The sequence below is a fragment of the Gouania willdenowi genome, chromosome 8 (genome assembly GCF_900634775.1).
Source record: "Gouania willdenowi chromosome 8, fGouWil2.1, whole genome shotgun sequence".
NCBI classification, from domain to species: Eukaryota; Metazoa; Chordata; class Actinopteri; order Blenniiformes; family Gobiesocidae; genus Gouania; species Gouania willdenowi.
In genome coordinates this window covers 24,354,922-24,367,600 of record NC_041051.1, presented here as the reverse complement: position 1 = coordinate 24,367,600, position 12,679 = coordinate 24,354,922, and the positions used below count along the sequence as shown (strand labels likewise).

At 38.9% G+C, this 12,679-nt stretch overlaps 1 protein-coding gene across 3 annotated transcripts in view; it reads right to left on the bottom strand.

Moving 5' to 3' along the window:
* Positions 1-5,836: 5,836 nt before the first annotated feature.
* Positions 5,837-12,679, bottom strand: part of cacnb1 (calcium channel, voltage-dependent, beta 1 subunit) — a 49,331-nt gene continuing 42,488 nt past the window's right edge. For 2 of the 3 annotated variants that reach the window (XM_028454747.1, XM_028454748.1), the window contains exons 11-13: positions 8,457-8,608; positions 6,723-6,818; positions 5,837-6,647 (exon numbers count right to left, since the gene is read on the bottom strand). In XM_028454747.1, coding sequence (XP_028310548.1) covers positions 6,360-6,647; positions 6,723-6,818; positions 8,457-8,608 — 536 coding nt within the window. In that variant the 3' untranslated portion in view covers positions 5,837-6,359. Of the gene's footprint in view, positions 6,648-6,722; positions 6,819-8,456; positions 8,609-11,917; positions 11,927-12,679 lie in introns of all 3 variants that reach the window. The other variant, XM_028454746.1, reaches the window with a different exon arrangement.

The following is a 12,679-nucleotide window of genomic DNA, read 5'->3' as shown; positions in this document are numbered from 1 at the left end:
TTTGTCTACTTTTAAAAGTAGCTGCTCATTCACTGATTGGTCTGGAATCTTCTTGTGTGGAGTATGCATGTTCTCCCCGTAGTAGTGTAGTCTGGTTAGTCTGGCAGTATGTTAGCGTCACTGGAGTCTGTAAAAAGACTGGGGGAGATAAAGGGTGTGTGAGGGAGTTCGCTATGAGTCATGTACGGCATGTTTTAAAGTTTAGTGAAGGACAGACAGCTGAAAAGACAGACACTAAAGGCTTCCTGTACAAGTTGTTGCATCGAATGGGGTTAAGAATCCCACTTTTTGCTCTTATTTAAATTGCTCATCAAGTGTTTCAATTACAAAATCCTTTTCTGAACGTGATAGAACCTAAATTCTCAGGTTCAAATAGAATTCTAATTGTCTTCATTATCCAAATCTGTTCAAATGATATGCATTGATGGGTTACGTTTAGGCAGTTGTGACGAGTAACCATATTCTGTCCCACATCATGGGGTTGGTTGGGCCCTTATTATGTCAAAGGTCATTGATATTAAATAAAATTAGAACAAATTTAAAGAAGCACTTAACAGGTTCTTCTTCCTTGGTTCTTGTTCAAAACTGGATGAACTCTCTTTCATCACTCAAGGAAGTGATAAAAACACAATAAAATACCACAATAAAGTGAGTAAAATCACACATGCTCCTTTTTTCAAGGTCGAGGGGGTCTGCTGGTGCTTATCTCAAGTTCTCATTGGGCATTAGGCGGGGGTACACCCTTTAACATTTGTTTGTTAGTAAATCCCCCTATTTTTTGGAAGAAATACCTTTGATTTATTGATCTATGAGGCCTACACTATGTCTTCTTTTATTCAAGTGAAAATAGGGTTTGAGGCGTGTGAATAAGGTGATATAAAGTGCTTTGGGACTTTAGTGGTATTTTAGTGCTAGATAATGTATGAATGTCAACAGATGAATCACGACAAGTTGACAAGATGGCAATTGACCCACATGAAGCCCAGTTCTTCCCTAGTCTGCTTTGTGTCCAATGGAAGCTGACCCCCGAGACCCTGTACAGTCTCAACCTTAATGTCAGTATATGAAATAATGACCAAACTCAGCATTTATACAGGTAAGAACAAAGAATGTTGTCATTCATTTTGTGTATGTTTAACATTTTGTGTTTTTTAGTTTCATTTTGATGTATAATACGTGTCCCTTTTAAGGCTGGACGACCAGCCTTGTTGTTGCGTACACTAGTTAAAATCACTACTTCTGTTATTTGTGAATATAATCTATGGATGTGTACACATCGACGCTCAGAGACAATTTTTGATTTAGGGGGCTAACATTAATACAGTTGGTGGTAACGAATCATTGGCACATACCAATATAGTATATAAATGGGGCCCATTACCCCGCACGTGTAACGGAGGACCCCATTTTCCAAATGACTACTCCTTCATTAGTTCTTGTTAAATCGGAATGCAGTTTGTTATGAATACTTTATAAATTAATGTGATGAGACGCTCGGAGCCCACCCCCAATTTCCAGTCATTTACAAATGTATTTCTAAATTTATCGGAACATAGTCGTGTGATATATCGTTTCAAAGGCAATTCAACGTAGATTGTCGCACAATTTCATTTGTTTCACTCAGTCATTTCACTGAATTCTTGGGAACATGGTATGTGCTATTCGGCGCGGAGATGTTCTGCGGGCCCAGCCGTAGTTCATCAGAACTGTTTTTTTAAGAAAATATTTTTCAGTTATTATGTGTACATCTCTAGTCTTGTGTATTTTGGAGTCCATTGATGTAATTGTGTTGTAATTTTGTGCATTTTTCTGTGATTTTGTATCGTTTTTTATACAAGATGAGAGAAAAATATACAAAAACACATGAAAAAGGGAGAGAAAAATAAACAAACAACTCACAAAACATAAAAGCAAACCACACAAATCCTTTGTTGTTTCCTGTGTTAATGTTCATATTGGTCATTATTGTTGATAATGTGACCCTCAGATCAGATTCAATCATATGTTTGTGGCCGCTGCTCTAATAAAAGTTGCCCATCTCTGCTCTAAAAATGTAATTTTTATGTATATTTCATGTTATGGAAAGGAAAATATAATCATACATGCAATGAGTGTCTCACTCCATCCAATGAGTGGCAGTGTGGCACTTTTTTAATTAAACTTTTAATTAAAATACGAATTTATCCACAGATTAAAAATGAAAGGCAGAAAAAGCAAAATGTAGCTACAATCAGGCACCAATGATGCATCATTTCATCATTTGAACAATTGCGATAACGCAACAATAACATTATTTACTGATCATTATTTCATGTTCATTTAACAGAAGACTAGGGTGAGCCCAAGAAGCCCACCAAACACATTCATTTATTCTCCATTAAAGACCAGAGCTGATCGTATCAACGCCCTGACGTCTTACTCCTCTCAGCACCTCACTAAACACTGAAATTAAAAAAAAAAAGCCAATGATCACAAAAACAACACTGATTCAGTTGTAAAATCAGGTGCAAGAAGGGGGTGATACTTAATATTTAAGAAGCAAAGCTGTTCAGGTGAAGTTTGAGATTGTTTAACCACACACAAACACACAACTACTTCTTCTACGTATATCCATTAGTCCTGGGAAGCAGGCGACCGAGTGGGTGCAGCTACAGGCAAACGAATGGAAACGAGGAGGTAAGACATCCCACCGTGGCAGAGGTGGACATGGCTCGGTGAGACATTCCGGCACTTGTGATTGGAGTGTTGAGGGTTGGAGAGTGAATAAGGCGTGACAATTCCTTCTGACTGAAGGATAGAGGAGAAAACCAGGAGGGGTAAGCATCTTTGGAGCTGACACGAGTGAAGTAACTTTAGTATACGTGTGTGTGCGTTCATGTGTGTGTACGTGTGTTTGTTCATGGCAGGATCTTCACCAGCATTTTAAGGTCTGGGTGATAAGAAAGTGGAGGTGAAAAGGTCACAACCAGGCAGGGGCCATAACGCTGGAAGCCAAAAAGCACTGTGTGATCTTAAGGTAAAGAGGAACCCTGATGCTTCACATACAAAGGAGGAAAGTGACGTTAGACCCTGTTTAAGACTCCAGAGGGCGACATGACACACCACAGCTTTACCAGCCTTCACACCCGACAAATAAAGGAGAGATCGATCACAATCAGAAGAATTACTGTCCTCGTGCTGTCAGTAGAGAAATCTATGATATTCATGCAATAGAACATAAAAAACCCAAAACGGACCATTTATATGTTTCCAAACAAAAACTAAGTAGGTGACGATGGAGTCTGGCAGTGAATGTGTTTGTTTACAATGCAGTGGGATGTAAACAGGTTGTTTATCAGTCTGTCCAATAGGATTCAGCGGATGTAGACGTCCCTCCCCCATTCGTCCTGGTTCTTGTTGCGGCTCATGTTGGCTCCTGTGTCCACAGGCTCCTGGCAGTACCTCTCCCTCAGCTTGGCCCTTCCGTGGGGCTGGGTCTGGGTCTGGCTCGGCATCGGAGGGTGGTTCAGGTTCTCCTGGTCCGGCTCGGCCCCTTCATCCTCCCAGGACGCCTGTCGGCCGTGATGCTGGGCCAGGTGCAGGCGGCTGCCCCCTCCTCCTCCCCGGTAGGGCTCGGGCTCCTCGTAGGGGTCGGTTTCAATGTCCATGCAGGAGTCGCCGGCCTCAGTATAGGCCGAGTCCCGGCTGCCCTGCGTCTCGGAGTCAAATGTGTCTTGTCGTGACAGGCCCCTCCCACTCCGCGGCTGACCACGAGAGGAGCGCCCGTGCTGCTGCTGAGACCTGCCTCCCGTGTCCGTCTGATAGTCGTGCAAAGGGCCGCTCCCGCCGCTCTCCGACTGGGGCCCTTCTCTCTTCTGCTCAGCGTGCACCAAATACTGGCCCTGCAGCCCCGGCCATGCCACAGCAAACCATGCAGAGACACAAACAGTGAGGAACACAGTGAGAGGTTAGTGCACTTAGAACCAATTAGAACTCCTTAGAACAGGGGTGCCCAATCCTGGTCCTCGCGGGCCCCTATCCTGCATGTTTTAGATGTTTCCGTCTTCCATGATTGATGATCAGTTGATGATGAGTTGATCATTTGAAACAGGTGTGTTGGAAGACGGAAACATAGGATAGTGGCCCTCGAGGACCAGGATTGAGTACCCCTGCCTTAGAACCACTTTAGAACCAAACGTTGTCACTAACCAAATTCTAATGTCACCTGGTGTGCCAAAACTGATTGGCTGAGTGTGATGACAGACGTGATCTCGCGTGGTTTTACCGTTTCATAAATCATCTCAATAATATGAGTTCAAACCTCCGCCAAGCTCTAAATCTCCTCTTTCCCAGATGTTGGCAGTTATCTTGGTCAGTGATCCTGATCATGGTGCCACGATTCATTCACACTTTAAAGACACTAAGGATGGAACATTGTGAATCATTGTTTTTTTTTTTTAAAGTGATCCAGTATCAGTATATAGATCCTGATCACTTATCACTTGTTCCTTATCTCATTTCAGATCAAAAACCATCAAATAGTTTGAGTAAGACTGTTTACAGATGAACAAACAAACAAACACCAGCAATAATATGACCTCCATGGTGGAGGAAATAACAGTAGTTGAATCGATTAACCCTACTTAGCAATTTTGGTTTGATTTCAGGAACTTTAGACACCCATAAAGTAGTCTAAACAGGGAAAGAGACAGAAAAGGTAAACTTTGAAACATCTTCATTATCTGTTATCTAAGTTATTTTCTACTTTCAGATTCTTTAACTTTTAAACCATGAACATACTTACTTCTGTAAGCAGAAATATCTGTAGCATATAACTAGAGTAGCCTACTCAGCAAGTCCGTAAAAACCACTCGACCAAAGAAGCCAGGGCTGCAATGCTACGCCAACAGCGCCACCTACTGGCACACAACTCAAGCCCACACAGCAGCTCTGGTTATCAGAGTCTACAGAACTATGTTCGCTCTAAACGACAAGAAAAGGTTTAAAAAAAAAAAAAAACCCAAAAGGATTTGGTGATAAGTGCTTGTTACTGTTAATGTCAATATTTGGAGACGAACACATGCCATGCTGTGTGTGCAGTGACTCAGTGAGCAGCAGGGTTGGGGTCAATTATAACTGTAATTTCGTAATTGGTAATTAATTACAATTATGGCATACTATTGAAATTGTAATTGAAAGAAATCTGTTGCTGTTGTAATCGTAATGAAATTGTAATTGAGTTTAGATAATTTACTCTGTAATTTTAATTGCCATGAAAATTCTATTAAAATTGTCAATTTTAATTTAACTATGTTAAAGTGTTGTGTACAGTTCTACACATATGTAGTAAACAATTATCAAAATGTGTTTCATATCAAGTTTTCCAACAATTTACCATTAAAAAAAATAAATAAATCAAGAAGTATACTGGCTGAAAAAAGGCTCAGACGCCCACACCAAAAATATGAAAAACTATATTTTAATTTATTAGGAAGGCTAACAAGGTAATCAGTAGATAGGAAAGAAATTAGATGATAGATATTTGGTTTTAGTGCATTTTACAGCTGATTTAGGACCCGTTATCATAGGAAATGCTAACACAAGCTAACACAAACTTTTTAGGTTATTTATTGTAGGCTCAGTAATTGTGATCAATTGTAATTGAACTTCAGTAATTGACTTTCTGAGGATAAAAATAGATTTCTAATTGGAAAAAATGCTTGTCACTTTAATCATAATCAAATTATAATTGAACATGGGTAATTGAAAACGTAATGTACAGTATATATGTATCCTTCATATTTATCATTATTATTGTTATTATTGCTTCGGGTTTGTTTTTCTGTTCTTCGCACCAACTACCAAGTTAAAATCCTTGAACTGATTTTAAACTGTACTTAGTGAATAAAAACCTTTCTGATTCTGACTGTAATTATGAATTGTAACTGAAAAATGTAATTGACCCCAACCGTGATATCTGCTGTTAGACTACTTTTAATAAACTCGACGAAGCATTAGCAACAGACTGCACCATACTGAGAGTTTCTACTTGAAGGAGCGGACATGACTTGCTGTTTTCAGGGGTGTTACCATGGCAACACGGTGGAGAACAAGACAGGAAACAGGTCTGAGGCTCCCGCAGAAGAAAAAAGGTCAGCGAGCTTCCGAGGGCAGCAGATCGTGTTTGACTCCTGATTCCAGTGAAACGGAGGAGGAGGCCTCAGGTCCCACGGGCTTTGCTTCTCACTGCTTTCCTTTCTTTATAAATAAACTAAGAGTTGATATGCTACCTGTTGGGCTTGTGTATGTGTTTCTGTTTTTCGACGTGAAGCAGGAGCAGAACGTTAACACACTCTTCCTCCATCTTTCAGCGCTCGGCTTCACAGAGCGTGTTCTTCCTCTTTGCCCTCACCGGGCAGCACCGCCCCGTCCAACCCGGGCCACAAATCCATATTTCTGCGCAGGGAGGTGAGCACCTGTACCTGCAGGTTGGAGACGGGCTCGGGGGAGGCGGCCAGGGCGGCCGTGGCCATGGTGCGGTTCAGCAGAGGGTTGGGAGGGTTGCTGCTGGGCGGGTGCGTGGCCTTCCAGTAGGCCTCCAGATAATCAGCCAGGTGTTCACACGCATCTTCCAGCTGGTTCTCATCCAGGATGATGTCGAACAGTTCCTGAAGAAGGAAATGTACACATTATCTCTGTCTTCACACAGCTGTGGAACAGTGTGTTCCTTCAGGAAGACTCACCGGGGGACACTGAGCCAGTTTGTCTGCAGCAACCATCTGTACATTGAGGTGTTTAGCTTGAGATTTCCCTCTGGACTTAATGAGCCTCTGGAGAACCTGCAGAGAGACAACAAAGCAGAGGCCACGTGCCGTCCAACATAAATCCAGCTTGTAGAACCAGAGTCCAGTTCTTAACATATGCACAACTACTCAGATCCAAACATAACAATAAATATCAAATGCGTTAAACAATTAAATGTTTTTGAATAGAATCAAGGATTACAATAGTAAATGGTCACCTTATTTATTATACCTGCAATTAATTAAGTTTCCAGCACAAGTAAATAACTTCTGATTTGATTTGTGTTGTTGGATTTATGTTGTGCAAATTCTTAATAGATAAGGCATCTCAAAGCTATTACGATTATTATTTTATTTATGAATGAATATTGTTTTATTCTATTATTTTATTATTATTTATTTATTTAATTTATTATTATTATCATTCTTCTTATTTATTTTAATTAATGGGATGTATTGACACCCTAATCATGACGCTTGCACATGACCCTGCTTTCATGTAAGGTTTAAGTGTTTGTATAGTGTTTATTTGAAAATAAAATAAAATAATAAATTGTTAAAAAAAAAAAAAAAAGTCACAAAAGCAGAAATCATCTTTTTTTTTTTACAGGGAGAAACATTTGGATTACAATCACAGATAATTTTCCTTTTATTCTTGTATTTATTTTCCTTTTTACTCATCTTAATATGATGCAGTCTGAAAGTGTTCAACACATACATACTTTATATAATGTACATCGAAGTCAAATAATACAGTTGACCATCAGATTGTTCTGAGATTTAGTTTGGGTTGTTTTTTCACTGTTGTTGGTTATTCAGGCAGCTTTACACACAGCGTGGCCACAAAAATGTGATTGATTTGAAAGCCACATTATCAACATTCATGACCAATCTGAGCATTAACACAGGAAAGAACAAGACATGTTATCATTGTATAATTTGCTCTAATTTTGTGTGTTTTTGTTGTCCTATTGTTTCGTATATTTTTCAGGGTTTCATTGTATATTTGTAGTCGTCTTGTGTGTTGTTGGGGTAAATTTGCACATATTTGTGTATTTTGTGTTTTCTTTAGTCATTTTGTGTGGTTTTTTTGTGTATTTTTGGTATTGTTTCGGGATATTTGTGTGTTTTGTATGTTTCTGGAGTAATTTTGCATATTTTTGTGATTCTGTGTGCTTCTGGACCAAATTATGTGTATTTTTGGTGTCTTTTTGTATATTTTTCAGTTTTTTGTATGTTTATGTTTTTTTATTTCAAATCACATGTGAATGAAAACTATATCAAAAATATATTTATATTTTCGTTGACGAATAAAAACTAAAGTATAATTTAGTCACATGGGGCAAAAGCCAATCAGAACTAATGTGATCATGTGGTCTTACCTATTGATCACATCAAATCTGTCTGTGTCTAAATTTTGACTAAAACTAAGCTGCATTTTAGTTAAAAGACTGACTTAAACTAAATCAAAACTCTTTTTGAGTCATTTTGTGTGTTTATTAGACAATGTCCGATTAGATTCACTGTTCTGATGGTCAGACAGAGAGCTGCACAAAACTGTTCATTCTGAAATATAAGTGACATTTTCTGACATATTTACACTGTTTCATTGGTTTAAAGATCAAATTTGGACCAAACCTCTGAACAAGCAGCCACATGCGTGTGCCGTCATACCTTTGGTGAGGCTATTTTGATGTAGACGATGATGGGAGCCAGGGATGTCTTAGCCAACTGGGAGGGATGGTTGATGGTGTCTGCATCAAGAGCCACCAGCTGCAGGGTCCGAGCCAGCTCGAAGATACGCTCGATCTCACTCTGCACCTCGGCTGGAGCACCGGGAAACAGGAAGGACGGAGGAGCCCAGTCAGTTTTCAAAGTATGCTGCATGACATGTCACGTTAGTACTTTCTCATGCACGTGGACGTCCAGATAAATCCATGAGTGAGACTGAAGCACAGTTCAGATTCCATTTATGCCGAGCTAAATGGATCACTGCAGCATCATCATTCCGATGCCGTCTCATTGACGTTCAGTGCTTTTGGGCTGTTTTGTGATGTTGCAAAGGACGGAAGGAAGGAAGGAAGGAAGGAAGGAAGGAAGGGGCGCACTCAGTAATGAGATGGCTGCAGTGTTTGCACTAACTCATAAAAAGGCACAAATTCTCACCACGACACTAAAACAGAAATACCCAGTTTCACTAAATGAATGAATATTTACTGTGAAACATTCGAGCTACTGATTGGACTGATCGGGTATTTTGTTTTAGCTGTTCCTCATTGGCACTAAAAATATGAGATGGTGCATCAGAGCCAAGCATGCGCGCTAGTAAAAAAAAAAAAAAAAAACATTTTCTCAGTTTCGTTATCAGATAAATAAACTTTCTAGTTGCTGATACCATAAAATAACATTTCATCAATGTTTTCATATTTTTATTTTGCTACATGAAGTAAGACAAATGACTTCTTACACTCTAAAATTGGATTTCCAGAACCCTAAATCCTTACAAAAATGTGAAGATGTACCGCATTAAGTCTACTTCACATTTAGCATCAGGGGTTGGAATTTAACTTTTAGCTTTGGGTGAGAGGAGGAGGCTAATGTTAGTTTTGTGCTAAAGCAGAGATGGACAACTTCTATCACAGCGAGAGCCACAAACGTGATTGTATCTCATCTGAGGGTCATATTATTAACATTAAAACAGGAAACAGCAAAGGACTTGTGTGAGTTTTGTGTATATCTTTAGAGTCATTATTCTGTTGTTGCTTTTTGTGTTTTGGGATTCATTTTGTATATTTTGCTGTCATTTTTGTGTTTTCATAATTATTTGTGTGTTTCCTTTTTTTGTGTGCGTTTTTGGGGCCAATTTGTGTATTTTTTTGATGTTATTTGTGTTTTGGAATTCATTTTGTTTGTTTTTTTTTTAATTTATTTTGTGTTTTTGAAGTAATTTATGTGTATTTTAGGTGTAGTTTTGTCTATTTATTGTGCTATTTTTTGTTATACTTGTTGTTGTGTGTTTTGGGAGTAAATTTGTGTAATTTTGTTGTCTTTTTGTGCATTTGCTGTAGTTTTGTATGTGTTATAATCAGTGACGTGCAGTCAGGGTAGGCAAGGTAGGCAGTGCCTACCCGAGGGTGAATTGATATTTTGATTATTTGTTTTAATTATAATATAAACATAAATTATTTATTTTTCAATTTCCGATACCATACAGTACGTTTAAGTTTGAAAGTATCAGCATTTTGTGCTTTTCATAGCCCAAATCTCTAAACGTCGCTATTTCCTAACCACTGTAAGGCAGGAGGAGGCCACACCCCTTCTCAAAAGCACATTGCTGCTCTGCCTCTCTTCCCATAGCGTGTTTTTATGTGTTTGCACATGTGCAGTCAGTTTCCCAAGATGAAAACCATTTACGTCCAAAGGCAGCTCTCTATGCTGCCTTTGAACGTAACTGTGCTATGCTAAATGCTATAAGTAAGTTCACAGTGCATTAGTGAATTGATATCACGTGACCGCTGCTGCTACGTTCTCTAGCTAGAAGCGGGATAACACTACAGGCAGGATGACAGCGCTAGAGACGATAAAGAAACTTTGTTTTGAGGAAAAACGACAGCTTTTAAAAGATGGGAGACCAACACCTGAGACCAGACCTTCAGCAAAGGAAAGGTCAGAAAATGTTTCATACTTTTCACAGTGAATGGTACAAAAGAAAGGATTAGCTTTGTGGATGCTCCTCACTGAGGCTGTTCTGAGTTATTGTTGTTGTCATTTTCTCCGTGTTTCTGTGTTTCCAACACAAACAACAGATGTGCTGCCGTGTCATGAGATATATCTTGTTGGGAGAGTATGGAGGCTATATTAAATAATTGTTTATGTTTCTTTAATGGTGTTTTTCGATGTTGATTTTGTTTGATGGCTAAATACTTGTTAATTGTGGATCTTGTTGGGTTTTTTCTTTCTTATTATGAATATTATATTTTGATAAGCGCATTGAGATGACTTTGTTGGAAATTGCTTTATACAAGTAAAGTTGAATTTAATTGAATTAACACTTGCCAGCAGAAACATTAAAAACTGTCATTGGTGTTGACATTGGTGGTATCGATTTGGAACGCCCTGCCTACCCAACCATAGTGCTCACGGCACGTCACTGGTTCTAATTCATTTTGTGTGAATTTGCTGGGTTTCTTTTTGCATATTTTTCTGTCATTTTGTGTGTTGTGGAGTCATTTGTTTTTTTGGGGGTCGCACAATTTTAGACATTGTGGTGCTAAACACAAATAAAAGGACCCATGAAAAAAATACAGTGAGAAGTCACTAACGCTTGTGTCGTTTTATACTCATGTTGTGTGTTTTTGATAGTTATTTGCTCTACTTTTATGCATTTATCTATGGTTTTAGAGTATTTCGGGTGTTTGCAAAGTCATTTTGTATGTTTTTTGAAGTTTTTGAAGGAATCAGCTTGAGATCCTCTCAAAATCAGACTGAGGGCCAAATGATTTAATGAGTGTAATTTCTTTTCCCATCCTTTTTAAACTTTTGTTCAAAGACATAATTCATTTTCTAAGAAGGATAAAGGTCTTATGTGTCCTCACACTCTGTAGTTAGGACATTACTATTAAGCCTTTGAAACCTCCTTGTGTTCATGTTCTCTCTCTCTCTGTGTGTGTGTGTGTCTGTGTGTGTGTGTGTGTATGCTGACAACCCAGCAGCAGAGCGATAAGAAGGCGAAGCAATCTGCAGAGCAGCGATGCCTGTTCACACTTCCTCAGCCTCCGAGGGCCAAACGAGGGAGGGATGAAGCAGAAGGTGGAATTAATAGAACCTCTGCTGACTGATACAAAGTGTGAACTTTAATTCAAGACGTCTGTTTAAGCCTTGGATTAAAAATGGAATTAATTGCGGAGAGACTTGGACCAGTATCTAAGTTACTGTGCATAAAGAAGCCAGTCCTCCCACCATCTGCTCCTGCACTGGGTTTGTTAGAATTACTTTTGTTAGAATCACCCAGAACTTTGAGGAACAGAGAAACTGACAGGCAGACAAATGATGTTCGTGGGAAGACGATGAACATAGTTTGAGCAAAAAGGAAGCAGAGAGGCTTTGGTTTTCAGAGCGAGGGGGAGCATACATACCCAGCAGGTCTGAGTCAAAAACAGTGAAGGTGGCAGAGGAAGGGCAAGGATGGATGGATGGCAGAGAAGACAGGATGAAGAAAGAGAAAGAGAGGAGAGGAGGCTGGATCAGATTCAGGAAACCACAACAAGAATATAGAAGCGAAAAGAGAACCTGCAACTCTCTTGGTTACACAAGCTAACTCACACTCTCTGTAGAATTAGCAGAACTTGAATCTGCTCCATATTCTGTGTCATGCCTCAACATCAACTCACTGTTTTTGCATTTTTTGCCAAAAAGACTCATTTACACTTAAATAACAAAAGGTGGATATCTTTTTTTTTTCTTGCTACTTCCATATCTGCCCTCAAAATGAACAAACAAGTTTTCATCTTGTGTTTGTGTAAAATCAGCTAATCCTACCTCACCTTGATTTATGTGCTAGGGGTGGGACGATATGCAAAGTTCACGAGACGAGACTATATGTATGATAACAATATTTTTGGAAAGGAAAACAAATACTGGCAATTCATGCCAGTTTAAAATTAAAAAAAAAAAAAATCATGTCATCTTTAAGTCACTCTTAAGGAAATTATTCCTCTATGAACTTTGTACAAGAATTATTATTATTATTTTCTAAACATCAAACTAAAACGTTGGACTAAAATGCAACATAGTTTTAGTCGAAAATGTAGTCACCTACTATTTTATGTTTAGTTTAGTCTTAGTCAACTAAATCTGTTACAGATATAATTGATTAAAATATACAGGAAACAAGTTTA